This window comes from Marmota monax, unplaced genomic scaffold, assembly GCF_021218885.2.
Source record: "Marmota monax isolate L192 unplaced genomic scaffold, Marmota_monax_Labrador192_F-V1.1 WCK01_AAM20220418_F8-fsc00193, whole genome shotgun sequence".
NCBI classification, from domain to species: Eukaryota; Metazoa; Chordata; class Mammalia; order Rodentia; family Sciuridae; genus Marmota; species Marmota monax.
This window is the reverse complement of record NW_026695203.1, coordinates 3,449,209-3,477,181: the sequence shown is the minus strand read 5'-3', so window position 1 is coordinate 3,477,181 and position 27,973 is coordinate 3,449,209. Positions and strand designations below refer to the sequence as shown.

General features: G+C 51.1%; 2 protein-coding genes across 14 annotated transcripts; both read right to left on the bottom strand.

The window, feature by feature from the left end:
- Nucleotides 1–27,903, bottom strand: Znf775 (zinc finger protein 775). 6 transcript variants are annotated; one of them, XM_046429789.1, is made up of 3 exons: nt 27,799–27,903; nt 8,989–9,070; nt 1–2,402 (listed from the first exon to the last, which is right to left on the bottom strand). In XM_046429789.1, the coding sequence occupies exons 2-3, from the start codon at nt 9,017–9,019 to the stop codon at nt 808–810; spliced, it is 1,626 nt and encodes a 541-aa protein (XP_046285745.1). In that variant the 5' UTR covers nt 9,020–9,070; nt 27,799–27,903; the 3' UTR covers nt 1–807. The 6 variants fall into 6 exon arrangements, with proteins under 6 accessions (XP_046285745.1, XP_058430327.1, XP_046285744.1 ...); XM_058574344.1 differs by lacking the exon at nt 27,799–27,903 and adding an exon at nt 26,903–27,015; XM_046429788.2 differs by lacking the exon at nt 27,799–27,903 and adding an exon at nt 21,620–22,696.
- Repin1 (replication initiator 1) lies at nt 22,801–27,913 on the bottom strand. 8 transcript variants are annotated; one of them, XM_046429781.2, is made up of 3 exons: nt 27,799–27,913; nt 26,903–27,029; nt 22,801–25,523 (listed from the first exon to the last, which is right to left on the bottom strand). In XM_046429781.2, the coding sequence occupies exons 1-3, from the start codon at nt 27,835–27,837 to the stop codon at nt 23,803–23,805; spliced, it is 1,887 nt and encodes a 628-aa protein (XP_046285737.1). In that variant the 5' UTR covers nt 27,838–27,913; the 3' UTR covers nt 22,801–23,802. The 8 variants fall into 8 exon arrangements, with proteins under 8 accessions (XP_046285737.1, XP_058430325.1, XP_046285738.1 ...); XM_058574342.1 differs by having other exon boundaries at nt 22,801–25,520; XM_046429782.2 differs by having other exon boundaries at nt 26,903–27,100; nt 27,799–27,904.
- Between the last annotated feature and the right edge of the window lie 60 nt (nt 27,914–27,973).

Below are 27,973 nucleotides of genomic sequence, written 5' to 3'. Positions count from 1 at the left end.
GAATATTCAGTTCTTCATTTTTCTCTTCTGCAACCCCAGGAGGGATAAGATCCAAGTCAGTAACAGCCACCCACCCACTTGGGGACAGAAGCAGAAGCAAGATGGTGGCTCCCTCCAGCACAGTCACCTCCCCAAGTGGCCAAATCTCAGCTGAGATCATCCACTTGCACTCCTGTCCCTGACCATCACGCATACGCCAGTTCAAGGGCCAGGCCAGCCATACCCAGCACTCACTCAGGGTTGGAGAAGGACCAAGCCCCCCAGTCCCTCCAGAAATAGTTATTGGATGCCACTAAATGTGGCACTAGCTTTGGTGCTGGGGTTATGCTTGTCCCCTCCTATCCACCACCTCTGCTCCTTTCCTGGTATTCTGGAGTCTGTCTCTACTCTACCATAGGGACAGCCCCCTGGTCATGGTGCAGCCCAGGTGTGACAGGCCAGTGCTACAACTGACCAATCCTGGGAACATTTCTCGCCTCTGGAGGGTGCCAAAAAGCCCCTTCATTCGGTTCCTAAGGCTGGGGTACACCTCTTGTGTACAGACGGGAGCAGCCCATCATCAACTCATCCAGGCTCCTGGGTGAGGAGTGCTGATCTTAATTCCTCCCCCAACACACCCTGGGCACTTTTTCAGGCACCCGTTGGAAATGGGATACTTCTGGAATGCTGTTCTCTGGGGCTTGGAGCCTCAAGGTACTACCTTTTGATGGGGTCTCAGGAGGGACCTGTTAAGAGCCAGTTTTCAGGCTATCCCTGTCCCCACACACACCACACACAATCCCCTCTGCCGTGCGCAGCACCGGTGCACTACAGCGCCTCCTCCTGGGGGCCAGGGTGCGGTGACAAGGCTCCGCGGTGGACTCGCTGGTGCTTGAGCAAGTGCTGCTTCTGACGGAAGCCGCGGCCGCAGGCGGAGCACTGGTAGGGCCGCTCGCCCGTGTGGTTGCGCTGGTGCCGCGTCAAGTTGGGCTTCTGGCTGAAGCGGCGGCCGCAGTCGGGACACGCGTAGGGCCGCTCGCCGGTGTGGATGCGCTGATGGATGGTGAGCGCCGACCACCACGAGAAGCTCTTGCCACACTCGTTACAGATGAACTGGCGCGGCTCCCCCGGCCCGGCCAGGCCCCCGCGCCCCCGGCCCCACGGCGCGGCCCCACCCCCCTGTGGCGTCTGGGGGCTGTGGGGCTGCACAGCCAAGTCCTGAGGGGCCTCAGCTTGTGGCTCTGCACCTGGCTCCGGGTCCTGGACGCCAGGCCCAGGGCTGCAGCGCTCGGCAGCGGCGTGCGCACGCTGGTGGGCCCGCAGCGCCGCTCGGCTAGGGCAGCTCTGCCCACAGCTGGGGCACGCTGCAGCCTGGGCGCCCGGCAGGTGCGTGCGCAGGTGCTTGAGCAGGTGCTGCTTCTGGCGGAAGCTGCGGCCACAGTGCAGGCACGGGTGCGGCCGCTCCCCCGTGTGGTTGCGCAAGTGCCGCGTCAGGTTAGGCTTCTGGCTGAAGCGGCGGCCACACTCGGGGCACGCGTAGGGCCGCTCGCCCGTGTGGATGCGCTGGTGGATGTTCAGCGAGGACCACCAGGTGAAGCTCTTGCCGCATTCATTGCAGATGAACTGGCGCTGTTCTCCGGGCCCCGAGGGGCCAGGGACGGAGGTCCGGGCCCCATGCTGGCCCCACCAGCCCTGGCAGAGCCCCAGCCAGGCCCACTCTGGGCGGCCCCGTGGTGTCCCGGGCCGCAGGTGGCAGGCCCGTCGTACAGCGGCTTCCCGAAGCATTTCATGCAGACCAGCGCGGGAGCCCTGGCGGTCCCGGGCGTGTGCGCGCTGGTGAATGCGGAGGCCCACCTGGTGGCGGAAGCAACGTTCACATTCAGGACACGCATGGGTGGCGGGCCTAGAGTGGGTCTTCTGGTGCTTGAGTAGATGCTGCTTCTGGCTAAAGCGCCTTGCACACTCCGGGCAGCAGAAGGGCCGCTCGCCTGTGTGGTGCCGCTGGTGGCGGGCCAGGTTGGGTTTCTGGCTGAAGCTCTTGCCGCACTTACCGCAGAGATACGGCTTTTCTCCGGTGTGGGTGCGCTGGTGGATCTTCAGGGACGACCACCAGCTGAACCTCTTCCCGCAGTCCACGCACACAAAGTGACCCTCTCCAGCAGAAAATGTGGGGTTCAGAGGGCCAGGGGCGGCCCCGGGAGCCCGGCCTGCCAGCAGCCCATCCTGCTCAGTGGGAGGAGCCCACCTTGGACCCCCAGTCTCTTCCTGTGTCCCCAGACCCCGAGGTCGCCCCATGGTCTGGCATGGCAGGAGGCCCCGATGCTGCTGGAAAATGTTCTCCTTGTCCTTCTCGGGAAGCACGGCCTGTGTCTGCAGCAGCCACTCTGGCTTCTCTTGCTTGATCTTCATCACCAGCTCATCTCCTGCCAGGGGCAAAGGGAGAGGATGGAGAGAGGTCACTAGCTGCTCCCCAGAGTGCAAAGAAGGAGCAAGAGAGAGCAACAGGTGCGAGAGGGAAGAGAAAAGCTGGAAGAAGGAAGGCAAAGATTTTTAAATGGAAGGGGAAATAAAAGGCAGTAGGGGAAGGCAGAAAGGACACGCAGAGGGCAAGCTGAGGTGTGGATTGTGACGGGAAAAAATATCTCACCCTGCTTTCTCTACCCCAAGGCCCAGGAGATGCAGAGGAGGTTAAAGAAACCCTCCAAGGGCCGGGGTTGTAGCTCAGTGGTAAGAGTGCTTGCCTAGCACGCGTGAGGCACTGGGTTCAATCCTCAGCACCATATAAAAAATAAATAAATAAATAAAATGTATTGTGTCCATCTACAACTAAAAAACAACAACATCCAATGAAATCTTCTGGCCCAAGGGAACAAGGAGAAAATGGTCAGATGTGAATGTAGGCCAAAAAGGCCTCAACACCGGAAACAGGGGTTGCAGAAACAGGGTTGCCTTGCCTTGGTACTACACCCAGGCCACTTCACTCACTAGAGTCCCACGTGCTGCTCCTGGCCCACACTTCACACCTGTGCACAAGTCTCCAGAGGTACTTTCTGTGCCTACCTCAAACATCAGAACTCCAAATGAAAATGCCTACTTTAGGCACTAAAGAATACAGACCCTATGATCCCACTTACACGGAGATCCAAAGCTGGCCAAACTAGGGATGGCCGGGTGAAGGAGGCATGGGTTTTGAGGTTCCTGCAGTGTTCTGTCAATGTGGGTGCTGATTACAGGAGTGTATTCACTATGTGAGTATGTATGTTATACTTCACGAAAGTTCGCATTCCATAAAAGGGAGATGAAAGCAAACAGTTGTGAACACAGAAGGAATAAAGTCTAAAAACAACAGATTTCAGCATTATAGAGACAACAAAATAAAACCAAAGAAGTAGAAGAAAGGTATTGACAAAGGTAAAAACAGAGATTTTAAGTGAAGGAAATTTAAAAGTACCAAAAGGATTCTGAAAAATCCTAAAATACTATTTATTGACTTTATATCAAAAAAATTGAAAATTTTTGTAAAAAGATGGTTTTGCAAGAAAATATCAATTAAAGCTAACCCAAGGATAGGTAGAAAAACTGATTATATAAATAATCAGAAGAGACTGAAGAGAAAGCCAGATTCTACCCCACGACAGGGAATAGGCCACATGACTGCAAAAACAGGCTCCACTAAAACTTCAAGGGAAGGATTAGTCCCTGCTATTTAAACTATTACGGGGAATAGCAGGGAGGGAAGAGTCTATTAAGTCCGGCATAACTCTAGCATCAAAACAAGACAAAAGTGGGGGTAGGCAGGAAATTATAGGTTTACTGTTCTTTGGACAAATGCAAACATTAGCAAAGCAAGTTCAGAGGCATTAAAAAGAATGACATATTATAACCCTGCTGGGATATTCCCCAGGAAAGAAAAGATGGCTTGACAGAATCATGACATGACTGTATTAAAAGTAAAAAACCTCATACCATATCAATAGGTGTGGAAAAAGTCATCTGCTAAAATTTAGCATCATTTCTGAAGGAAAAGAGGGAGGGAAATAGGAAAGAAGGGAGGAAAGAAGGAAAGGGAGGAGGGAATGAATGAATGAACGAACGAACGAACGAACGAACGAACTAGGAACATAAGAAAATTTCTTAACCTGACAAAAGATGTATACTAGAAATTACAGCAAACACTACAACCAAAGACAAAAGATTAGAAGCAGTAAAATAAGGGTGCTCACTATCACTGACACTATTCAACTTCATACTTGAGAAACCAGCAAAGCCGAGGAGAAAAAAGAAATATATAAATATGGGAAAAGAGGAGGCAACTGAGCTTTGCTTATGATTTTCAACTTAGAATGTACAATAGAATCCACTGAAAATGGAAATACAGCAAGATTACCAGGTAAAAAAATTAATCATTTTTTAAAATGGCAATAGAAGCTGGGTGTGGTTACACACGCCTGTAGTCCCAGCAACTCAGGAGGCTGAGGCAGGAGGATAGCAAGTTCAAAGCCAGCCTTGGCTCAAAGCCAGCCTCGGCAAATTAGCAAGACCCTAAGCAATTAAGTGAGACCCTGTCTCAAAATAAAAAATAAAAAAATGGGGATGTGGCTCAGCAGTAAAGCCCCTCTGGGTTCAATCCCTGGTACTAAAAAAAAAAAAGCGTAGTAAAATGAAAAGATGGAAAATATACACAATATACACAGAAACATGAGAAAGCAAGTAGGCACAAGGGCATCCTGAGGGTATATTCTGGGAGCATATCCTGGGGTTCAGACTTTTTGAAGGATAATTGGACAGGACTTGTTAAAATCAGAAGTGTATAGAATCTTCTATATAGAATTTCACTCTAGGTATTTATCCTAAGAAATACATACCAGTGGACCAGGCATGTCACTCAGTGGAAGAGCACATGCCTAGCATGCACAAGGCCGGGGCTTCAGTCCCGTAGCATACGCACACGTGCATGCACATGTGCACACAAAGAAATATGTGCAAATACAAAGAGGAGTGCTGAGAATACTCACTGAAATGCAATTTGTAATTAGCAAACAATGGATAACAATCTAAAGAACAGTTTTAAAAAATTATCATTCTATTCATGATATGGGTTGTAACTGATAATTGAAAAAATTGGAAAATAACTATATATGCCAATGTGAAAAGATCTAAAACATTTCAAGAGAAAGCAAAAAACAAGTTGAAAAAATTACATGAATTATTTGACCCAATTTATGAACATAAAACTGCATGTCTCTATGTACATACATATGTACTTACATGACCCAGGATGCTGTGTACAAACCTGAAAATGGTGTTTGTCCTCTGAAATGATAGGACTGGCTAGAGAAGGTAGAGGGGATCTTTACCTCATCTGTCATTTGAATTTTTCTGTATGTGTGTGGTACTGCCAGGAGTGCTCTACTACTGAGCTATACCCCTGGACCTTTTAATTTTTATTTTGAGACACAATCTTGCTAAATTGCCAAGTCTGGCCTCAAATTCTCAATCCTCCTGCTTCAGCCTCTCAAGTCCCTGAGATTACAGGTATGTGCCACCACACTGGCTTGTATCTTTTGAATTTATATGAGGATATTCAAATAATATAATTTTTAAAATATATTTTACAATATTAAAAAAATTTTTTTAGGTGTAGTTGGACACAATACTTTATTTATTTATTTTTATGTGGTGCTGAGGATCAAACCCAGGGCCTCGCAAGTGCTAGGCGAGCGCTTTACTGCTGAGCCACAACCCCAGCCCTCAAATAATACAATTTTTAAAAAATAAAAAGGGGGGCTGGGGATGTGGCTCAAGTGGTAGTGCCCTCGCCTGGCATGCGTGCGGCCCGGGTTCGATCCTCAGCACCACATACAAACAAAGATGTTGTGTCTGCCGAAAACTAAAAATTAAATATTAAAAAAATAATAATAAAAAATAAAAAGGAGTGGGGATGTGACTCAGTGGTTAAGCATCCTTGGGTTCAATCCCCAGTACCAGAAATGTGTATGTGTGTGTGTTTGTATGTATATGTACATAACATACACACATATACAATTTTTAAATCCTTAAATATTTTAAAGAAAAAACCCTCAATAATAATCTGGTAGTCTTTCATTCTAGGGCCAACACCCCCCCCACCACCACCACCGCATGGCCTCAGGGTCATTGTGGGGGAGGATATCATGGAAGGTACCTTTAAGGAGCCAGTTTCCCTCCTTGCAAATAACTTCATAATGCTTCCCCTGGTGCTTGGTCATGAAAAATCATTTTAGTGAAAGTAACAATTTGAAAATGAAAGTGGTGATTGAAATTTATTATTGGGGCTGGGATGGTGGTTCAACGGTGGAGCGCTCGCCTAGCATGGGCAGGACCAGGGTTCGATCCTCAGCACCACATTAAAAAATAAAGGTATTGTGTTGTGTCCATCTATACCTAAAAATAAATATTTAAAAAAAAGAAATTTATTTTTGGCAGGAACTGAACACCCAAGTGCAATGAGTTTAATTGATTATAGGAGTGTTTCCATAGCTGCAATGAAATGTGGCCCGGGAAGGTATTTAAGGGACTAAGTATCCAAATTGGCAGCCTGGTAGTGAATACAAGATATATTCAAACAAGAAGGGACCACTGTCCCTGAGTGACACAGTATCCATTAATACCCCAGAGCCCCCCCTCCCCAAGTTACTGCCTTGCTTGGTAAAACTTGGCCTTAATATCCAACAAGTAGCTTTCCCCTCTCTACCCACAGCCAGAAAGATGTCCCTATGCCTGAAGGCCTCAGAACTCCAGGATAGAGTTCTCACACCTGCTAATGGGCACAAGAATATAAACCTAGCACAGGTCCCCTGAGGTCCTGGGACTGAGGAACAGGGTGTGCTAGGCCCTCAGCCTGTCCCAGGGATATATCACTTCAGGGGTCTGGTACTGATACAAAGCCTCTGGCTTGCAGGTTATATTCCTCAGTCATCATAAAAAACATGTTTTAAATCTTAAATGGTTCAGATAAAATAAAAAGATGTTAAATGGGGATTACCATTTAATGAGTACAGAGTTCCTGGGTGATAAAAAAAATCTGGAAATAGATGATGGGGATGGTTACACGGCATTGTAAGTGTGCTTAATGATACTGATGTACACTTAAAAATGGTTAACTTGATAAATTTTACATTATGTATATAATGTAAAGCACTCCTGGATTAAATTACCACAACAACAAAAAAAATGGATATACAACATATATAAAAATTAAAAGAGGAGATGAGGATGTAGCTCAGTGCTAGAGCATGCACACAGGCCCTAGCACTGAAAAAAAAAAAAAATTAAAAGAGGTAAGTTCTCAATTATCTGAAAAATGTGGCACTCAGACAGACCATTCCCCTAAGTCTGGCCAGGTGAGAACTGGCTATAGCCTAGGAGTGGGTCTCGATATCTGTGCCAGCATTTTCCCTCTTCCCTACAGCCCCAGGGTTGCCTCAGAAGTGCCCTAGGGAGGAAGAGGGCCCTGGTAGTCTCCAAGTCTCCTTTTGTCAGAGCCACCTCACGGCTGAGGAGTTTATACAGGGAAAGTGTCCTCAGGTGTTTAGCACACATGCTCTAGGCTTCACCGTGATTGCATAATTACCGTAATGTCTATGTCTTACAGAAGCTCTCGAGTCCCAAGTGAGACTTGAACAAGGCCAGCCTGTCCATCTAAAGGTCCTTATCAAGACCCAGCCCAGGATGGGTGGTTTCCACACATGACACTGCCCCTCCTGGAGCGTGCTGCTAATGCTTATCTTTTACCCAGTCATGGCATAATTTTTGTCTCAGTCTTAAGTCCACTGAAATGATTTTTTCTGGGAGGGAAGGTGGTTCTCTCCACAGGGGTCTTGGGCTCTGGGGACTATAGAACAACTGCCCTGGGAGGGGAGAGGGAGATAAGAAAACCAGTCACACTCTGCCCAGGGGGGGATTCCTAAGTTGGGCTAGGCCTGCCCTGGGACCCCATTGCTGGTGGGGGAAAGGGATACAGCCACTCTTCAGCCCCCACCACTTCAGGACAGGACTGGTGAAAGAGCTGGGCACTGTGGCAGGAGGATTACAAGTTCAAGACTAGCCTGGGCAGTTTATCAAGACGGTGTCTCAAAAGAAATTTTTAAAAAGAGCTGGGAGGGCTGGGGGTGTAGCTCAGTGGTAGAGGGCTTGCCCAGCAAGAGTAAGGCCCTTGGTTCAATGTCCTGCACTAAAAAAACAAAAAGCAGGGTTGGCGGGGAGTGGCTGGGAGAGCTGCTCACAGGCAGAGGCAACAGTGGCATCACACCTGTAATTCATTACTCCGGAGGCTGAGGCAGGAGGATTGCAAGGTCAAGGGCAACATGATGAGTGAGTCCCTGGTGCAAAATGAAACTTTTTTAAAAATTTTAATGTCTGGGGATGTAGCTCAGTGGTAGAGCACTCCTGGATTCAAATCCCCTGCACAGGAAAAAATAAAAGAGCTGGGAGACCTCCTCACAGGTGCCAGGGGCTGCTGCAGCCCCAGCACAGGGCTAAACAGAAGGGCTCCTGCCAAGAACACATGACCAAACAGAAAAAATTTCCATTCCTGACAGCACTTGCCGGCAGATACCAAAACTGAGGGCTGTGTTTCATCATAGCCAACTCTGAGCCAAGAAAGACCCTGAACTCTGAGTGACCCCAGGAAGCTTTCCTGGGCTGAACTGAAGAAGTTTGCTGATCAACAAACAACAGAGTCTGCTCTAAGCAGCTGTCCTACCCAGAGTGCTAGAGCTTAAAACATCTCAATTCCTGCAGCCATGCCTCTGTCTCCCCTGGCCTGGCAAGTTAATGGACTGGGCTTTGTCTTTTTTTTTTTTTTTTCCAATCCCACAGTCTCTTTGTTCTAGTCTTTGGATGACCTTCAAGTCCAGGTCTCCACCCTGAAACTGTACATTCTAGATGCTCGGGGCAGCAACTTGTGTTTGGCTCCAGGAAGGACAGGCAGGCAGGCCTGGGACAGGAGGAGGCCACTTTCTCTCTTACCTGTACTGTCACCAGGCAGGCCACTCTCCATCCCTGAAGACCTCTCACGGCATCAGTGCTGGCCAGGTATCCGCCCTGCCATCTGAGAGTGAGATGGGAGCAAAATAAAGAGAATTGGCCTATGGGACAGGATGAAAGCCGGTCTTCCGGACCCTCTCCCATCTCAGACCTCGCGCTATTTCTCAGCCCTCTTCTAGGACCTCAGTTGAAATGTACAGGGGTTGGGGGCTGGGGATGTGGCTCAAGCGGTAGCGCGCTCGCCTGGCATGCGTGCGGCCCGGGTTCGATCCTCAGCACCACATACAAACAAAGATGTTGTGTCTGCCGAGAACTAAAAAGTAAATATTAAAAAAAAAAAAATTTCTCTCTCTCTCCCTCCCTCTCTCACTCTATCTTTAAAAAAAAAAAAAAAAAGAAATGTACAGGGGTTAACAGCACCGGCCTGTGGAGTCTACATTATGTAGTTTTAAACACACACTGCAATTTTACAGTTTTTAAAAATTCTGGCTTCCCTTCCTGCCCCCTCCATGTTTTAAATTAGATACCCTGACAAACTTGAAAACAGAAAAAGCATATGGCAAATTGTTTTTAATTGATAGTTTCAATTATGAGCATCCCTGAAATAAAGCTATTTTATAAAGTTTCATAACCCCTAAGGAAATAGTAGATCTTAGAAAATCACCATTATTTGCACACATTTACCAAAAAGCAAAGCCCTGGGGAGATAAAGAAGAAAAAGACTTGGTCTGTGTCCTTCCATCACCTATTTTAGGAGGTAGTATATAATCCTAAATTAGAAAAATAAAATAAACTTAAATGCATCAATATAGATAGATACCACAGTAGTGTTCAACTATCAGGGCAAGGGCTGGGGCTGTAGCTCAGGGGTAGAGCGCTCGCCTAGCACGTGTGAGGCACTGGGTTTAATCCTCAGCACCGTGTAAAAATGAAATCAAGATATTGTGTGTCCACCTACAACTGAAAAATAAATAAACAGATATCAGGGCAAAAAAAATGCTTGTTGAATTATTAAAGAGAATTTTAGGAAGTGAGAGAAAAAGATGTGAGACAGAGAGAGATCATGGACACATGACACCATACTTTGAACTGCCGCGACAAGGGATGACTTCATGGAAGAGGTACAATTTCAGCTTGACCTTCAAGAATAAATCAATTTAGCGCACTAACAATTTCAACATTTTTCCCCCCAAACAAAATAATCTCTTGGAATGTATGGGTGCCCCTGTGAGGTACTGTCCCTGGTAGAATGTGTCATCCAGGTCCTGCCCAACAGCCAGTCTTTCAGACTTGGACTTTTAACCTCTCCCTCTCCTGAAACTCCGCCTCTCTGCCCAGTCAAAAGTGGCAAAATGGCATGATTTATATTAACCAAGAGGAAACCGGGCAGAGAGGGTCCAGGACATGTCCAGAGTCACAGAGGTGGTTGAATGGCACAAATGGACAAAAACCCAGGACTCCTGACTCCCAGACCAGAGCCTCACACCCCTAACATGGGAAAGGTGGCAAGTGAAGGCCACCAAGTGAGAAACGAGGAACCTCAGCTGAGGTCAGAGATCGCGCAGGACGGGCCCTAGTCAAGAAGGCACCCAGGAGGCAGAGGGCCCCCACTCTTCCTCATCAGCGGCCCATCTTTCAGAGTCCCCATCCATGTTCTAGAACAAAGCTAGTCAGGAACCCTGCCAGGGCATCTCACGGTCGCCCTAGGCAGGGTGCTAGCTCACGGGTCCCTGGTTCAGCCATCACTTTTCTTTATTTTAGGCTGTGGTCTTCCTGACTGGCTCCCTTCCTGCCGGAAACATGGCTGGGGGCAAATCGCATGGCTTCTTGGACGCCGCAAGCTGTTGCCTGGGAGTCCCCTCTGAAGCCCCCACATCCTCTGCCAGGCTGCCCTGAGCTTCTTCCTTCCTCAACGTCACCTTCCCAGAGCAGCCTCCCCTGGCACCTCAGTACCCAGCAATTAGCCTAACTGCACCTCACATTGCCCCAGCAGTTTTCCCACCTGATGTGCTCGTCACTGTCCCCAGGCGCCCCAAACCCCGGACAGAGCCCCCAGGAGAGGCACATAACAAATATGCTGCCAGCTGGGGACTGAGCTCAGACACCGGCTCATTTTATCACCACGCCAGTGCCCACGGTGTCTCCTGTGCTCACACCTGGCTTCATGCTCCTGTACCCCCAGCACGGCAAGGACTCCAAAAGCTGCCCCACAGAGACTCGCAGCCCAAGCTTCAGCCGCCTGGGAAGGGGCTCTTCCAGGCTTCAGTCAAAGCTCCCGTTTGGCCACCTCGGCTTGGCAACCCCTCACCAGAAAGCCCACTCCAGCCAAGGAAAGCCTTACCGAGACCCCCTTCCCCCAGGGTCCCCTTCCTGAGGGTTCTGGGCATATCTACCGGAATTGGAATCTGGTCTCTGACAAGGTAAGAGAGGGGTATATGGGTAAACAGGAATCTAAAGAAAATTTAATTTCCCTGGTGTAGAGTGAAAGACACCTTCTTGGTTTGGGGGTTTTTTGTTTTTTGTTTTTTTATGGTACTAGGGATTGAACCCACTGAGCTACATCCCCTGCCTTTTATTTTGAGACAGGGTTGCTGTTTGCCCAGGCTGGCCTTGAATTTACAATTCTCCCTCAGGCTCCTGTATTGCTGGGATTACAGAGGTACAGAAGGACTGAGTATTTTCTTCAGAAACTTCTCATTGTTAATTCTGGCTCCATCCCTTTTGAAACATACATAAGTCTTTTTTGAAGCCAAAAGGCTTTTGCCAACTTCACAACATAATGTTTTTGTTTTTTTTGTTGTTGTTGTTGTTGTTTTTGGTACCAGGGATTAACCACTGAGCTATATCCCCAGCCCGTTTTTTTTTTTTCTTCTTCTTTTTTAAGAGAACCAAGGCAACCACTGAGCCACATCCCCAGCCCTATCTTGTATTTTATTTAGAGATAGGGTCTCACTGAGTTACTTAGTGCCTTGCTTTTGCAGAGACTGGCTTTGAACTTGTGATCCTCCTGCCTCAGCCTCCCGAGCTGCTGGGATTACAGGTGTGTGCCACCGTGCCTGGCCTTGATGTCTTTCTTGAGGACCTGGGAGCCATCCTTCTGAAAAGTCAACATGCAGGAGGCAGGCCCTTCTCCACGCAAGGGCAGGAGCCTGGCTCTGGATGGTGCCTGGCTCCAAGCTGCAAAGTTAACTCCTGTCATAAAAATATGAAAAGCTAGGCTGAGGTTGTGGCTCAGTGGCAGAGCACTTGCCTCGCACATATGAGGCACTGGGTTCGATCCTCAGCACCACATAAAAGATAAATAAACACAATAAAGATATTGTGTCCATGTATAACTAAAAAAAATATATTTAAAAAAATATGAAAAGCTTACTTTTCCTTTGGGTAAGGGTAATTAGATAGCAAATAGTCACCCTAATAAGTAGGTAAAATGAGGCTGAATTAAATGAGACATGGTAGTGTCACATGCTCTTGAAGAGCAGCTATGATTTATCTTGAGAATGGATGTGCAAGATAGATGGCCCCTACCTGGCTATAACCAAGCTGCGAGTGCTCTCAGCCCAGCCATCTTGCAAGTGCCAGGAAAGGCATCACATTCTTCCAACGCTTATTCAATCAAAACAAACAAATAAAAAACTATTTTCTTGGGCTGAGGATGTGGCTCAAGTGGTAGCACACTCGCCTAACATGCCTGAGACACTGGGTTCGATTCTCAGCACCACATACAAATAAAATAAAGATATTGTGTCCACCTGAAACTAAAAAATAAATATTAAAAAAAAAAAAAACTATTTTCTTTCTTTTCTATTTTTGTGGAAGGCCTTTCTGGGTGATAGAGATTTCTTAAACTCTATTTCCCCAACAGGGGTCTGCCCTCACCTCTGCTGTATTTTCTTCCCTCAATACTGGAGACGCCTGGGAGAGGTGGGCAGCAGGAAGGGGAGGGCAAGGCCCCAGGAGGGGTCCCACTGAGAGTGGGGGCTCCTTCCATGGCTTCTGCACCCCACTCCTTGGAGAACCTCTTGCCAATTGACTTAATATCCACCTAAAGAGGCTCAGAGGATGGTGGGCCCAGGCCACGTTGATGTGGGAAGACTTTGAAGGGGTCAGAGCTTGGGCCATGAATTTGAGGCAAGGACAGAGGGACAGGACTTAATGTACCAATACATCCAGAGGTTCCTAACTCAAACCAGAGAGCCCTGCTTTATCGACTTCAGCTTCCAGAAGCTTCCAGGACCTAAAAGCTGCCTCAGGTGGCAGAAGGGCCTTGATTCTTGGTGACCTGCCCAGAGCTGTGCCTCCCTGTCCTGGGCTTCTGTCCTGAGCCACCCCAGGGTGTGAGGGAGAGCAGCCCTGTGGTCTAGGTAGAAATGGAACTGTTAATAGAAGGAGGAGGCCTCATGGGCCCAAGGGCATGAAGTGAGAAGTAAGGGGGACACACAGGTCAGGAATGGGGATAAGCCCTGGCTTTGGGGACTCACTATACCTATGTGCTCAAGTGGGAGATGTTTGGAGACCACACCCTGGGAAAGCCAAGCCCAAGGCAGTCCCTCCACATGGACACCCTTCTAGATCCTCCACACCATCACGAATGCCCAAGATTCTGTCCCTCCACCATGTGAACTGGCTTGTCCCTCCTCATCCCCAGCCCTGACATATCACTTGGCTGACAAGAGAGACCCCAGGCATCAGGTGGACAGGCTGCCCTGCAGGATGCAAGGTCCACAGCCTAGTCTAGTACACGTGGGCCCTGACCTGGGCTAGGCCACCTTTCCCTTCCACTCTCCATAAGTACCAAGTACCAGGGAATCAGGTCACACACAGGGGATGAGTCTCAGGACAAGGCTGGTCACCTCCTATTCCTACTACCTGCCCCTAACCCAGCCTCCCAGCAAGGGGTTGGGCTGCAGTTCTGATAAGAACCTCCTCAAGGGGAAGGCCCTGGTGGCCAGCTGCAGACCACACAAAGAGTGGATTTTGGCCTGCAGCAGGTGGTGAGGCCTGGGGGCAGAGGAGGTAACAAAGGGGCTTTGGTGTTAGCAGAAGACACTTGGGGAAAGAGGGAAGGCAACAGCTGGGGCAAGGAGCAAGGCCACACCCCCCACCTCCTCCCAAACCACAGGCATCTGCAATACACTCAGGGCCCCAGGTGGGGAACAGGAACTGAATGCAGCTCATACATCCTTTGTCACCAGTGGGCAGGACCACAGTGCCTTCACCAGGAGCTGAGGCTTTGAGCTGAGCAGCCCTCATCCTGAGGCCCCACCAGGTCCTCACCCCATCAACCTTCCACCTACACCAATCACCCTTTGCTCTCCAAGGAGACCCAGGCAGGAGACACCTGCCCCAAGCCTCCATTTCTAGCATTACCTTCCTTGCCCTCTCCTCCTCGCGGGCACCACCTGGTGGTGCTTCTACCTTCCCAGCATGCCCTGGCATGCGCCAGCATGCAGGACAGCTTCTGCAAGGGGACAGCCAGGTCTGCACCCTGGTGCCAGGCAGGCTCTTAGATCAGCCTTCAGAGGCACAGGTGCGCATTTCCTATACCCTCATTTACCTGAGGAGGGCATTGGAGACTCCCTGAACACCTTGACCTTGACCTGGCTATGGCAGGAGGGTGGTCAATAGAGACAGGGAGAGAACTGCTAGTGAACACGGACTGGGTACCAAGCTCTAAGCAAGCACTGTCCATGTCGTCCTTCAGCCAGGGAAACCAAGGCTTGCTCAAAGTCACACAGCCAGCAAGTGCTGAAGCTGGCACCAAACTGAGTGGGGCCTGCCCTTACCAGGGTACTTTCCCCTCACCATGGGGGGTTCTAAGAGAAGGAGCATAACTGAAAGCAACTGTGACCAAGATGGCCTGAAACTGCCACCCTCATTTTAGGGGCTTGGCTTCTATACACACAGTGGTTATTTAAATTCAAATAAATTTAATTTAAAACTGGGTTTCTCAATCACACTGGCCACACTTAAGTGCTCAACAGCCACGTGAGTCTAATGCTACCCTAATAGACAACCAAGGTCATTTCTGTCTTCCCAAAAGGGAAGATCCAAGAAGGTAGGGACATTGTCCCTCCTGATCCCTGATATTCAGAAGGTGCTCAATACTGAGTTCTATGAATTAATTAAACAAATGGAGGACTCTGAAGAGATCACTTTTCTGGCCCCTGTCCCTTGTCACTTACAACAAATCCCTCAGGATAGCCAATGTTCTCTGCCTGAGAATTGAGTTTCAGTTAAGAGCAGCGAAGCTTTCATTTAAAATATATAATCAAAGGCATGTGGGAAACTGATATAAACACCACACACAAACACACCCAGGCTCCGTTGCATCTCAAATTCAACAAAAGTTCAAAGATGCGAAAATATGGAGATACTGATGCATGAGAGACCACCTGCCACACTGCACAGTGGTCCCCTCTGGCCACAGCTGGCTTTCCAAAGCTTGCTTCAGCTACGCACACACAGCCAACCAGGCCAGAACAAAACAAGATATACTGAGAGAAACAACATTCTCGCAACACTTATCACAACAAACTGTTATAGCTGTTCTTTGATGCTAGTTATTGTTAACTATTATTGTTGCCTAGTTTATAAATTAAATTTTATCACAAGTAATTTTAGGGAAAAACAGTAAATATAGGATTCACAGTGACAGGCATCCGCTGGGGGTCTTGGAATGAATCCCCAAGGATTAATGGGAATCTATTGCATATGGAAATATAGAGAAAATGAAATAGTTTTTTTTTTTAATATTTATTTTTTAGTTGTACACAATACCTTTATTTTGTTTATGTATTTTTATGTGGTGCTGAGGATCAAACCCAGGGCCTTGCACGTGCTAGGCAAGCACTCTACCGCTGAGCCACAACCCCAGCCCGTGAAATAGTTTTTTAAACTCACAGACACACCTACAGATCCACAGACACACAAATGTATCAGTCGAGAACGACGAGAACGATGTCAACACAAATCATTACACAGCACACTAGGGAAAGCAGAAATGGAATCCATTATGACACGTGTCCTTGAATATTCAGGGCCATCCCTACAGGTCCAAGAAACAGAACTCAGGGAGGCAGGACTGGAGGCACCACAGTGAGCTCTGAGCAGTGACTTGCTGGGTGACCTGTGCTGGGGTGAGGGGTGGTGTAGGCCAGCAGGGGCTATGGAGAAGCTGGAATGGGACAGAAAGTCCTGGGGAAACAACTAGGCTTTGCTCAGTTCAGCCTGACACCCTCCAGGGCCTGGCCCAAGGGCAGCAGCAGGCCCTTTCTCCTGTGGCCAGCTCTAATTCTGAATTGCCACAGGGCTGGATCGTCAGCCCAAGACTCCCCCTTGAAGCCCACTCCCCAAAGCAGCAAAGATCTCCCCACAGCTGCACATCAGGACCACATCACAGTTTGAAGTGGGAATCAGGAGCCCTGAGTCTTGGCCCCATGTCACTAATTCACTGTCACTTCAGCCATCTGGGCCTCAGGTTTCTGAATGCAGATGACTGAAAACATCCCTTCCATGGGTTTGCTATGAGCATCAAATGAGGCAATTTGAAAAGACCACACTGCCTGAATCCTACAGACTGGACAGTGTCTTTTCTCTCCCATTACTACCCTTTAAGATCAACCCACTCCCACACTTCCCAAGCCCAAGCTGCTTGGAAAACGATGCCCTGGTGCTCACCCTTCCTAAGCCAGGACTCCTGCCAGCTGCTTTGGAATCTTTAGAGGCCTTTACCACCAACTTTGCATGGAGGAGAGGGCTGGATATGGATTTCATTGTGTCCCTGTTGCTAAGCCCTCTATCATTTCTAGCCCTGACCATGTGGGCTTCCATCCCCACACCCCAGCATCAGACTTGCCCAGAACCCTCTCAATGGCACCCTTGTGCCCTCCTCATGACTCACTTTGCCCTCTTCTACTCAAACATCCACAGTTCTCCCTACCATAAAGCACCAACAGCCCATAACTGAACAGGTCATTGGGTCCTACCAGCACCATTTTAATGCCTCCAAGTTCTACTGCCCCTGCCTGAGTTCCAGTCTACTTCTCACCTGGATGACTTCAATGCTTTATTGTTTATCTTGCTCTGCCAAGTTCTGTTTCTGCCACACAGAACCCAAACCAACTTTTCTAAAATTGAAATTTGAACATTATTTCCTTACTTAAAATCATTCAATGACTTCCTCATACTTTCAGATTTAGCTTAAAATTTCTTGTCAAGGCCAAAACCTGGCCTGTGGTCACCTCTCCCACTGCACCCAACATACTCCATCTCCCAATATCCAGTTCCTGAGCTAGAGCTTGTCAAGTCCTCACATACCCACCAATGACTCTTCTTGGAATGAACTTGCCTGACTTCTCTTCTCAGCCCAGATCAGGGATCATTTTGCCCAAGAAATCTTTTCTGTTACGCGAGAATGGTAGGAACTCCTCTGCTTAACCTATTCACCATTCAATCCAGTACCATATCCATGGGATTACTGTTATCATCAACACTTTCTCTGGATCTAGTAGTGGCATATGCTTGTAATTCCAGCTACCCAGGAGGCTAAGGAAGGATAGTAATTTCGAGGCTAGCCTCAGCAATTAACGAGACCCTGTCTCAAAATAATATATAAAAAAGAAACTCAGTGGTAGGGTATTTGCCTAGCATATACAAGGCCCTGAGTTCAATTCATCACTTGCCCCAATCTCCCCCCCCCCCCAAAAAAAAGACCTTTTTCTGTCTCTGCAACAAGATTAAAGCATTTTAACACAGGAACACAGGGGTGCTTCCATCTCCTGGTACCCACTACAGGCCGTGCGCACTGTAACCATTACTAAGCCTTGTTATAAGGGTACATTCAAATAAAAGAAATTTCAGTCTAAAACAGATTAGAAGCTCAGAATTAGAATCTTGGTGCTAAAAGAGAACAAATAACATCTAATCTCTTCATTTTGTAGATGAACACGGAGATTCGAAAAGAACATTAAGGCGGAGCCTGGACTGTCAACTTGCCTCCAAGCCTCCAACCCTTGGACTTAGACCACACCCAACCCTAGCCGCACTCCATCCTGCCCTGAAGGAGGCAGCATCTCTACATGCCCCACCTTTACAGAGGAAGAAGCCCCCTCCCAGCCCATCCCAACCCACCAAGATCTGACAGCAGTGCTCATTTTCCTGGTTGGGAAGACCATGCACACAGCTGCAACTTCTATGGTGCCTTCCTCTCACTATTCTTTACCTCCAGTTCCACCCCCCACCACCCCGCTCATTTAATCGCACACTTATTGAGCACCTACTATGAGTCTTTCTGCAAAGAGCACTGGCCCCCAGAAGCTGATCTACAGGGGAGGTGGACACAGACAGGGAACTCAGAACAACGGACCAGGTCAGGAGGGGCGGTGCACAGGCGACCCTCCGCTCACCATTAGGTTCTCCCTCGCATGCTTACGGGCCTCCCTCCTGACCTCGCTGCCCTGTCCTGCGGCCCTCCCCACCCCGGGCCGGGTCCTTTCCCCCTCGGCTGTGTGGGGATGGAGAAAGTTTGGGGCCCGGTGCACCGGGACGTGCGGGGCTCCCGGAGGCCCGCGCCCCCTCCCTCCGCTCCAGCCCTGGCCGGGTGGAGCAGGGCGGGAGGAGCGGGGCCGGGCACCCGGCCATCCTTCGCACTGCCCCTCCCCGCCCTAAATGCAGAGGGACTCGGAGGGAGGGGGCCGGGGAAATAAATACCTTTGACTTTGTAGCTAAGGTTAACGGGAACTGCCACCCCGGGGGCGACTTGGGCACCGGGCTCCCGGCCCTGGCCAGTCCCGGGGCAGGCGGGGAGGGCACGCGCACCTGATTGGCTGGTGGTCCTGGCCGTCCCCCAGGCCGTCCGGCCACCCGATTGGCTGTGCGGCTCAGATGACACGCCCGGCCCTATCGAAGCAGCCCGCGGGGCGGCCCCTTTGTTCTCCAGAGCCAATAGCCTGGGGGGCTGACCTCGCCCCGCGGGCGCGCGGCCCCGCGCAGCAAACGCGTGCGCCGAGGGCTGTGAGGAGGAGGGCAGGCGCGGTCCAGCCACTGGTGACCGCGCGGCATCACGGCGCCCTTGTCCGTCCTGCCCTTGAGACCAGCTCTCGGCCTCGGCGCGCCCCACTTCCCGTACTCGCGCGTATTAATGTCTGAACTCAGGGCGCGCGTACGGGTTCGGTATCAGCTCCGCAAACGTTTTCGGAGCGCCCCGAGTGTTGCCAGCCACTGGTGTCTGTGCTGGGAAACCATCCCGAACCACAAAGAAGCCCCGGCTCTGAGACTTCCCCTCGAGCTCGTGTTTACTCTGTCGTCCTTTTTCTTTCCTCCCTGAGAACCTGTGTTCCCTGGGTGGTGCTGCACACATCGCAGGAAGGTGCACGTGCCCGGTGCGTGCGTGTGCAGAGGGAACCCCCAGCAGTGCCTGGTGATAATATTTACGGCGCTCCACGCGAGACCGTGGAAACGGATGCATTCAACCCCTTGGTTTCTAGCTGGGGAAACAGGGTCTGATCGGGTTAAGTTACCAGGTCTAGTTTCACCGCGCTCACTAGGGCTGTGATAAATGGAATCATCTCCCAGCTGCTAACCTGGTCCAGATGGCCAACTAGGGTATACAGTTCCCAGAGCCCTCTGGGAAAATGTAGCCCCAATTGGAAGGAAATCCCTCTCACTTATTCCTCAAAAGGGACAAGACTGGGTCAACTCCTACTGGCAGGATTGTCCGCAGAGCTGATGAGAAATTGCCTATGGAGGCAAGATTCAAACAAACAGAAGTGGGGCTGCTCTCTGACAGCCCTGTGAAGGAGGTGGACCTGATGTTCCTTAACCAGTCAACCCGGGATGAGGCATCTGCTTCAGGCCTAGCTGCTGTTCAGTCTCAGAAGCGCAATAGAAATTGAGGGTCAAGATTCTCTTCATTTTGCCACTTGCTTCAAGTACAGTTTTCACAAAAGCTATTTTTCTGTCTCTGGACTTTGATTTTATTCATCTGTAAAATAGTTAATAATTTTCTAGTTGCCCACATATCTTACTGGGCCTTGACAGTTATATTTGGTTATAAAGGATAGAAGCACTTGTGCTTCATAAAACCCAACACACCCTACAGAGCTCTGTCACTAGCAGTCTACCCTTCAGGGTCTCCCTCACAGGGTTACTTTCTGGAGGAGGAGCCACAAAGGCTCCTAGGACTCAGTCCTGCTTCAGAGACCAACATTGTAGTTCCAGGTCTTCCAGCAGCTAGTGTGACTGACCCTGTGAGGTCACTTCCACTCTGAGCTTGTTTCCTCCTCTACAGAGTGAAAGACTTCTCCAAATTGACATTCCTTGGCCAAGGGCATTTCAGGGGTAGAAAGAATGAAGCACATCTGAGAACCTATTCTCATTAAGCTAAAAAATAAAATAAGAGGAGAAGGCTTTTTAAGAGAAAAAAGGTTGGGGGAAGACCCCAAGCTCTTACCACAGTGCAGAGAAACACTTGTGGGGTAGGAGGTGCACATTAAAATTATAAACAGGTCTGCATTACTTAACATTTAAAAAGATAATTCAACACTTTTGTGTAGAAGGAAAAAAAAAAGAAAAGAAAAGAAAGAAAAACTGCCAGTTTTTCAGAAGAGAAGGGAAGCTCCTGAGACAGCTCTGACCCCTCCTGCCCGGCCAGCCCTCCCCTGTGACCGCTGTCTGCACCAATGCTGAGCAAGGGCTTGGGAACCACTGGCTCCTCAGAAAAACTCAGGAAGGAACCAGAGGCAAGTCCACTGTCTCTACTTTCCCAGCTTCCTCAAGACCATCTAGGTGGCCTTCTCTGTCCTTCAGACCTCTCCTTACCAACTCAACCCAAAACAGTGGGCAGCAGAACACAGGACACCCAATACCCATCCTCACACCCAGGTTAAGTCCCTTTAAGATGACAATTTTTCTTGGGGTTGGGAATATAGCTCAGTTGCTAGAGTGCCTGCCTCACATGCACAAGGCCCTGGGTTCAATCCCCAACATCACAAAAAAAAAAAAAAGAAAGAAAAGATTTTTCTTAAGGTTAGAACCCCTGATCTGATTCCCTCTCCCCTCAGCCCACTGGAACCTCTATACTCCCTAAAAGAGGCAGATGGCCAATGGACGTTCTTGAGACCATGTCCTGTGTTCTCAGGTTCTGACAGATAACTTGCCTTCAACTACACAGGTTTTGATTTAGTACCAGGGATTGAATCCAGGGGCACTTAACCACTGAGCCACATCCCCAATGCCCCAACTTTTTTTTTTGAAACAAGGTCTCACTAAGTTGCTTGAGATCTTGCGAAGTTGCTGAGACTGGTTTTGAACTTGCAATCCTCCTGCCTCAGCCTCCCAAGTTGCTGGGATTACAGGCATGAGCTACCACACCCAGCAACTACACAGGTTTCTAAGTGGCCCAAATACTCCCCAAATCAATATGAAGCTTTGAAGGTGTTGGCTTCCATCCCACACACTAAGCCCTACTCGCCTCTGTCCATCTCTCCACTTTGTACTTATGTTCATCCTCTCCAGACCCAAGCCTCTCAGGGGTCTGGAGACCTCACAGTAGTTCTGATCTTTGAAACCCATTTCCATCACATCAAGTACATAGTAGGCATTTAATACTTACCTTAACCAAAAGCAGCAGCAAACTCAATTTATCCAAAAAGTATGTGGTGGTGATGAAAAGGGACAGGTTCAGGAGCCAGACAGACCTGAGCTTGAATCGCCTGTGGTGACCGCCAGTTACATGACCCTGAGCAAATGTTTTCATGTTGAAAAGGCAAACAAGACACCCACTGCACAAGGATCACATGAGGCAGTGTAGGGGAACTTCCCTGTGGGGTGCCACCCGCATAGGCAAATGGTGGCTATTCTTAAGCACCACTCTGTGCTGGGTGCTGGGGATAAGTGCAGAGATTTCTAATATAAGCAAAAATAAATGCGCTTGTTGATGGCTGACACTCAAATATGTAGGAAATCCCCATATTCCTCCCCATATGGGAGGAAGACACAGTGAAGGACCTGCAGCAGATGAGCCAGTGAGATCCCACAGGACACAATCAAATCTTTCCCTTTCTTTCCTGGTAACTGGCACCTGAGAAGTCTGACCTGGCCTCAAAGAAGGCTGAACACCTGGCCATGTGGATCTGCACCCAATGTGTGTGGGATATGCAAGCTGGGAACTGTCCTTACTGCTCAGAATTGCCTGTCCTTCCAGAGACTCCTTTGTCATGTTGTCAACCCTCCAGCAGGGGCTGCAAGTCTAACCTAAGTCTGTATGTCCCACTGTCCCCCAAAAGGACTGTCAATGCTAGCTCAAGTAACTGGAAGGCCAAGGTGGTGAGAATGACAATGGTGGCCCTGGACTCACCTCAGTGGGTCAGTGACTAGAAACCAGTATCATCGAGGAGGGTACTAGAGATGGAACCCAGAAGCACTTTACCACTGAGCTATACCTCCAGCCCATTTTTAGGTTTTGAGACAGGATATTGCCAAGTTGTCCAGGCTGGGCTCCAACTTGCAACTCTCCTGCCTCAGCCTCTGGTCACTGGGATTAAACATGTGCATCACAACCTAGTAGGAACCAATATCTTGGTTCAGTTAACTGGAACGCTGGCCCACCACCCAGGGACTGAGCCCAACTTTCTGGTTTGCTGGCCACCTCCTCAGGAAAGGACTAGATGGAGGGTGTAGAAGCCCTCAGCTGTTGCCAAAGCCTCACACAGCCCTTCCTTCCCAGGAAGAAGAGCCATGTTCCTCCCTCCAACTCCACAGTCCCCAGGGAAAGGAATACTCCCCAGCCACCAGTTCTAAAACCAAATCTTTATTCTCTAGTCTGAAAAGGAGGGTAAGTGGTTGTTCTGTTTAGATCCAGAGAACAGAACAAGGCCCAATAGATAGAAATTATAGGAAAGCAAAATTCGATCATTATAAGGAAGAATTTCTAACAATTAGAATCATCCTACAACAGAACCAGGGCCTCAGGAGGTGGGAGCTCCCTGTCACCAGGAAAGGCTAATATCCACATGCTGGAAATCTTGAAAAGGACACTCAACCAGGATCTTCCCTTCAGCTGACCCTCCAGCATCAGTGGGCCAGTCCTTCCTTCCACAATGAGCTTTGGAAAGAGTGGAAGAGGGTCAGCCCTGGGAGGGCCAATTAGATAAAGCCAGACAGTCCAAGGAGGAAACGCCTGGGAAGGTGATCTTCAGGGAGGAAGAGGATGGAATCATTGGCAGTAGATGGGCCTCTGCAAGCCTGGGATTTCAGCAGGGACATCAGGAAGGGGGCACAGGTAAAACCAGCTTAGTTTCATCTCTTGGGCTGAAGAGGCCCCAGCTGCCTGACAAGGCCAGCAGGCTCTCCAAGGCATATCCAGCTGGTCCACTTTTCCTCCCGAGCTTTCCTTTACTAAGGACTGTACCACACCTATTTTCAAAAGTGACCTGAAGTAACTCATAATAAAGACTGGGACATTAAGGCGTTAACACCAGAGGATGGACTCTTCCTTCCCACCGGTGGCTCCTGTAGCCAAGGGCACTAAGGGTAAATGGAGCTGCTATTGCTACTTTTCCAGGGCATAGGACAGTCGAGGTGAATGTTGGAAACACCACTCTGAAGGGGCTTTCCTGGCCATCCGGGTTTACTCCCTCACTAACAGGGCGCAGCTCACTCCCGCCTCTTCTTTCCCTTCTGAATTCGCATCCCTCTCCGTCACCAGCTCCAACACGAGCTACCCAAGCCCACTGCCACACTCCTGCTGCGAAGGAGCCCAGGGCCTGTCTCCGTCCCCCACAGCCCCTGCCCTTCTCAGATATCATGCTTCTTTTGGTGGGTCAGGAGTCTCTCCTCATCGTCAAAGGTCTGGCCACAGATGGCACAGCAAAAGGCGCCATCCCGAATGTGGCTCTTGCGGTGGGTGATGAGATTGGACTTCTGACTGAAGCTGCGGTCACAGTCGGGGCAGGCGTAGGGCCGCTCGCCCGTGTGGATGCGCCGGTGGGACACCAGGTTGGACTTCTGGCTGAAGGCTTTGCCGCAGTCGGGGCAGACGTAGGGCTTCTCGCCCGTGTGGATGCGCCGGTGGGCGGCCAGGTAGGGCTTGTGGCGGAAAGCCTTGCCGCAGTCGGGGCAGACGAAGGGCCGCTCCGGGGCGTGGTCGCGCCGGTGGGCGGCCAGGTGGCTGCCCTGGGAGAAGCGGCGCCCGCATTCCTCGCAGGCGAAGGGTCGCTCGCCGGAGTGCACTCGGGAGTGCGCCACCAGGTGGGTCTTCTTGCCGAAGTTCTTCCCGCACTCGGCGCAGGTGAAGGGCCGCTCCCCGGTGTGCTGCCGCTGGTGCGCGCGCAGGAAGCGCTCCAGCCGGAAGCTGCGCCCACAGTCGTCGCAGCTGTACAGGGATGGGGTCGCCTGGGCCTGGTCCCGTGGGGGTTCCAAGGGGGCCTCAGGTGGAGGCTCCGCCGCGGGCTCCGGAGCAATCTTCTCAGGGCCGGGCTCTGCCGAGGGATCCAGCACCACGGCTGAAAGCTGGGGGCTCGCAGCACCGGTGGTGGCCTGCGCGGAGCCCTCAGACCGCTTGTGGATCTTGCTGTGCGACAGCAGGTTGGGTTTGTGCCGGAAACGGCGGCCGCACTCAGTGCACGGGTAGGGCTTCTCGCCAGTGTGGATGCGACGGTGCGAGGTCAGGTAGGGCTTGTTGGTGAAGCGCTTCCCGCATTCTGGGCACTGGTGGGGACGCTCGCCAGTGTGCACTCGGCGGTGGGCGATCAGGTTGGGCTTGTGGCGGAAGCGCTTGCCGCAGCAGGCACACTGGAAGGGGCGGTCCACGGCGTCCCCACCAGGCCGCGGGGCGGTCACAGCAGGGCGACCTCGGGGCCTTGGCCCCAGAGCTTTGGCTGCTGCCTCCTCCAGGGCCTCAGCCACGTGCACCCGCTTGTGAGCAACCAGCTGGTCCCACTGGGCAAAGCTCCGGCCACAGTTGCCACATATGAAGGGCCGGGCCTCAGGGGCAGGGGGATGGCACCGCCGCAGATGTGCTCGAAGTTGCTTTTGTCGCCAGAAGCGTCTCTCACATTCAGGACAAGCAATGGGCCGCTTTGCAGCCGAGTGGGCCCTCAGATGCAGAACCAGGGCCACCCAGCCTCGGAAGCTCTGCCCACAGAGGTGGCAGGTGAAGCCCACGTCTGGTGTGGCAGCAGCATGGACCTGACGGTGCAGTGCTAAGAAGGGGGCATGGCGGAAGCGCCTCCCACATTCAGGACAGGGCAGAGGGAGCCGCGCCTGGCACCTTCGGGTATGAAGCCACAGGGCCACCCAGCTCAAGAAGTGCCTTCGACAGTGGGCACAGCGACGGGCCCTGCCTAGGGCTTGACTGCCTGACTGGGCCAGTTTAGTGCCCTGGTGCCTCAGCCCGCTGGACTCCTTCTCCAAGGTCTGAGGTGACTCCTGGGAGGACCCTGAAAGGAGTCTGGGCTGGGCTGGACCCATGGCCATGGGGCCCCTGCAGCGCCGTTCCAGCATTGGCTCTTCCTCTGCTGAGGGTGGAAAAGCAGAGTCACTCCAGAGACCAAGACTTCTACCCCAGTTCCTTTCCTCCTAGGAGACCCCAGACCCCAAGAGCAGCCCACCCTCTATGGACTCCCAGAGCCCTTGACACCAATCTAGACTCTCTTAATTCCTTGTAGGTTATTTATTTCCATCTTGGATTTCTAGATAACATTCAAGGATATTTATCTTGTATCTTTATTGCCCTAGAAACTTTCAGAAGGGAGAGATACTGACACTTCTTGGAATCCCCTTGTGACAGCTACCCCAGTGTCAGGAGGTGAGTAAACTTCCAGGGTCAGCTGCACAAACACTCCAGCCACAGGGCTCACCAGAAAATATGGTCACATCTCCCTACAGTGCCCTATGCCTTTTCAAAGCTTCCCTGTGGCCTCTCCATGTGTCTGCTATTTCCTATTGCCACATTTGAGCTCTGAGCAACTTGGTGAGGCTGGCTGGGCAATCACTGAGTGCCTTGGTTGACAGATGATGCAAGTGTGAGGCAGCAAAAGGGATGGGCCTTGCCTGAGGTGACACTATAAACCAAGAGCACAACCAGGACTGAGGGACAGGTCTTCTAAACTTTCAGGGCAGTGTTTTTTCCTTTCAAAGACCTGAGTTTGCAAGATGTTGCAAAAATAAATTGCTATAACCTTTCATTCCTGCAAGGCCACAGGGGAGGCAGTTTAAGCCTCACCAACCTCAGCTTCTCTGGGCAGCAGCCTGGAGAGTGAGAACAGCCTTACTTGGTGACAGGAGGGGAGCCTGGGGCACCACTCCCAGCACAGACTAATGCCAGGCCACCGCCTGTCCAGACTGCCCACAATCTGCCCGCCTGTCCTCCTCCACCCACACACATTATTAGTACAAAGCCGAGCTTTCCTGATCCAAAGAACACCCACAGACCGTTGCCCTGGGGGGAGGGAGCAATCCCTGGCTCTGATTCCCTTGGGGTGCTGGGGATTAGTGGGGCAAAAGAGGGGGAAAGAAAGAGATGGTAATCTCTGTCCCCTGCCTAGTCCTGCCCCAACCTGGTCAAGGGCTGCCCATGTTCAGTTCTTCCACGCTCTGGGGAGTCCGGATTCCTGCTGGAGAGCCGCCTACACAGAATGAAGGCTGGGATGGCAGTTGGCCTCTTAAGGGACCTCCTGTACCTGCTCACAGGCTCTATCCAGACACAGTCCCTAAATTCCCTACAGTCTGTTCTCTGGGGGAATACAGACATGACTCATCCTCTGAGGACTGAATGAGCACACAGGAAGATGAGAAAGGGGTCCTTCGCCCAAAGGCCCTATTCTTTCTGCCCCGATGGGGAGGACTGAGCACTGGGGCTGTATGGTGGTTTGGGAACACAAGGGCCAGACTCTACCCTGAAGATTGCAGAGCTGGGGATGAGGCTTTTTCCAGCTTTTCCTGGGGATGTTCTTGGGGATACTTCTGCCGCTGCAGCGCCTGCTTCGGCCCACACTCCGATAGCCCCCAGATGTCAGAGAAAACTGCAGCAATAAAGACACCCCTACCCCCATGGCAGAGCTCAGACCTCTGACTGCAGAGAGGCCAGCCTTACCTGTGGGGAGGGGAGAGAAAACATATGTGAGGCTCTGCGTTCTGGGGCGTCATCTTGTGTCCTCACCAGTGTCCAACCCTCCCCCAACAAAGCCACAGCTCCAGCCTTAAGCCCCACAGCCTGCGTGACAGTGACCTTAATGGATCCTGAATGTTCAAATGAGTGTCGCTCTTCACTAAGGAAGCGCATTGCTGCCTTTGGGGGGGTCACCTCCTCCCCCGGTAAGGTCACAGAACGAATTCTCTATTCGGTGGCAGGGGTCTTTCCCTGGTGGCCAAAGGCCGGCCCAGAGCAGTAACTCTGGAATCCCTGCTGGCTCCCCTTCCCCCACTCTCCCTACAGGAATTCCAGGCCTGTTTCCCATGGGGCTGCCCAGGGCGCGCCAGAGTGACCAGGACTCGGCCAGAATCCCCTTCGGCAACTTGGACGGCCCAGGGTGGTGGAAGGCCGACACCCCGCTTTTGTATTGGTGCGTGCCCTCCGTCCGCGTTCGCGGGCACGCGGGTCCCGCTCCTACGACACAGCCATTTCGGGTCCCACGCACAGCGCAGCCCGCGGAGCCTGTGCGCAGGTGCGCTCGCCCCCGCCCGCAGGCCCCCCGCACACCCACAGCCGCGCACACTCACGGTCACGCGCCCCGCAGGTGGAGCCGCCCCCGCGGGCCCGCAGCGCCCCCCGCGCCCCTGTCCGGGCCGTACCTCTCCCGCAGGCTCTGCAGGGACGCCGCGCCCGTCCATGGAGCCCCAGGCCGGCCTCCGCGGCCCGCTCCCAGCCCGGCCGCGGCGACAGCGGCAGGTTCGAGTTCACAACTGCCAGGCCCGTCCCCAACCTCCCCCCCGCCGGGTTCCCAGCGCCACGTGACTACAGGAGCTG

Excerpts from the sequence above, each read along its gene's own strand:
- Znf775 (XM_046429789.1), bottom strand. The coding sequence starts at position 9,019 with ATGGAGAGTGGCCTGCCTGGTGACAGTACAG. Across the intron at positions 2,403-8,988 it reads CCTGCCTGGTGACAGTACAG|GAGATGAGCTGGTGATGAAG; the intron begins GTAAGAGAGAAA and ends TGCCCCTGGCAG.
- Repin1 (XM_046429781.2), bottom strand. The coding sequence starts at position 27,837 with ATGGACGGGCGCGGCGTCCCTGCAGAGCCTGCGGGAGAG. Across the intron at positions 27,030-27,798 it reads CTGCAGAGCCTGCGGGAGAG|TTTTCTCTGACATCTGGGGG; the intron begins GTACGGCCCGGA and ends TTATTGCTGCAG. Across the intron at positions 25,524-26,902 it reads CCAGCTCTGCAATCTTCAGG|CAGAGGAAGAGCCAATGCTG; the intron begins GTAGAGTCTGGC and ends TTCCACCCTCAG.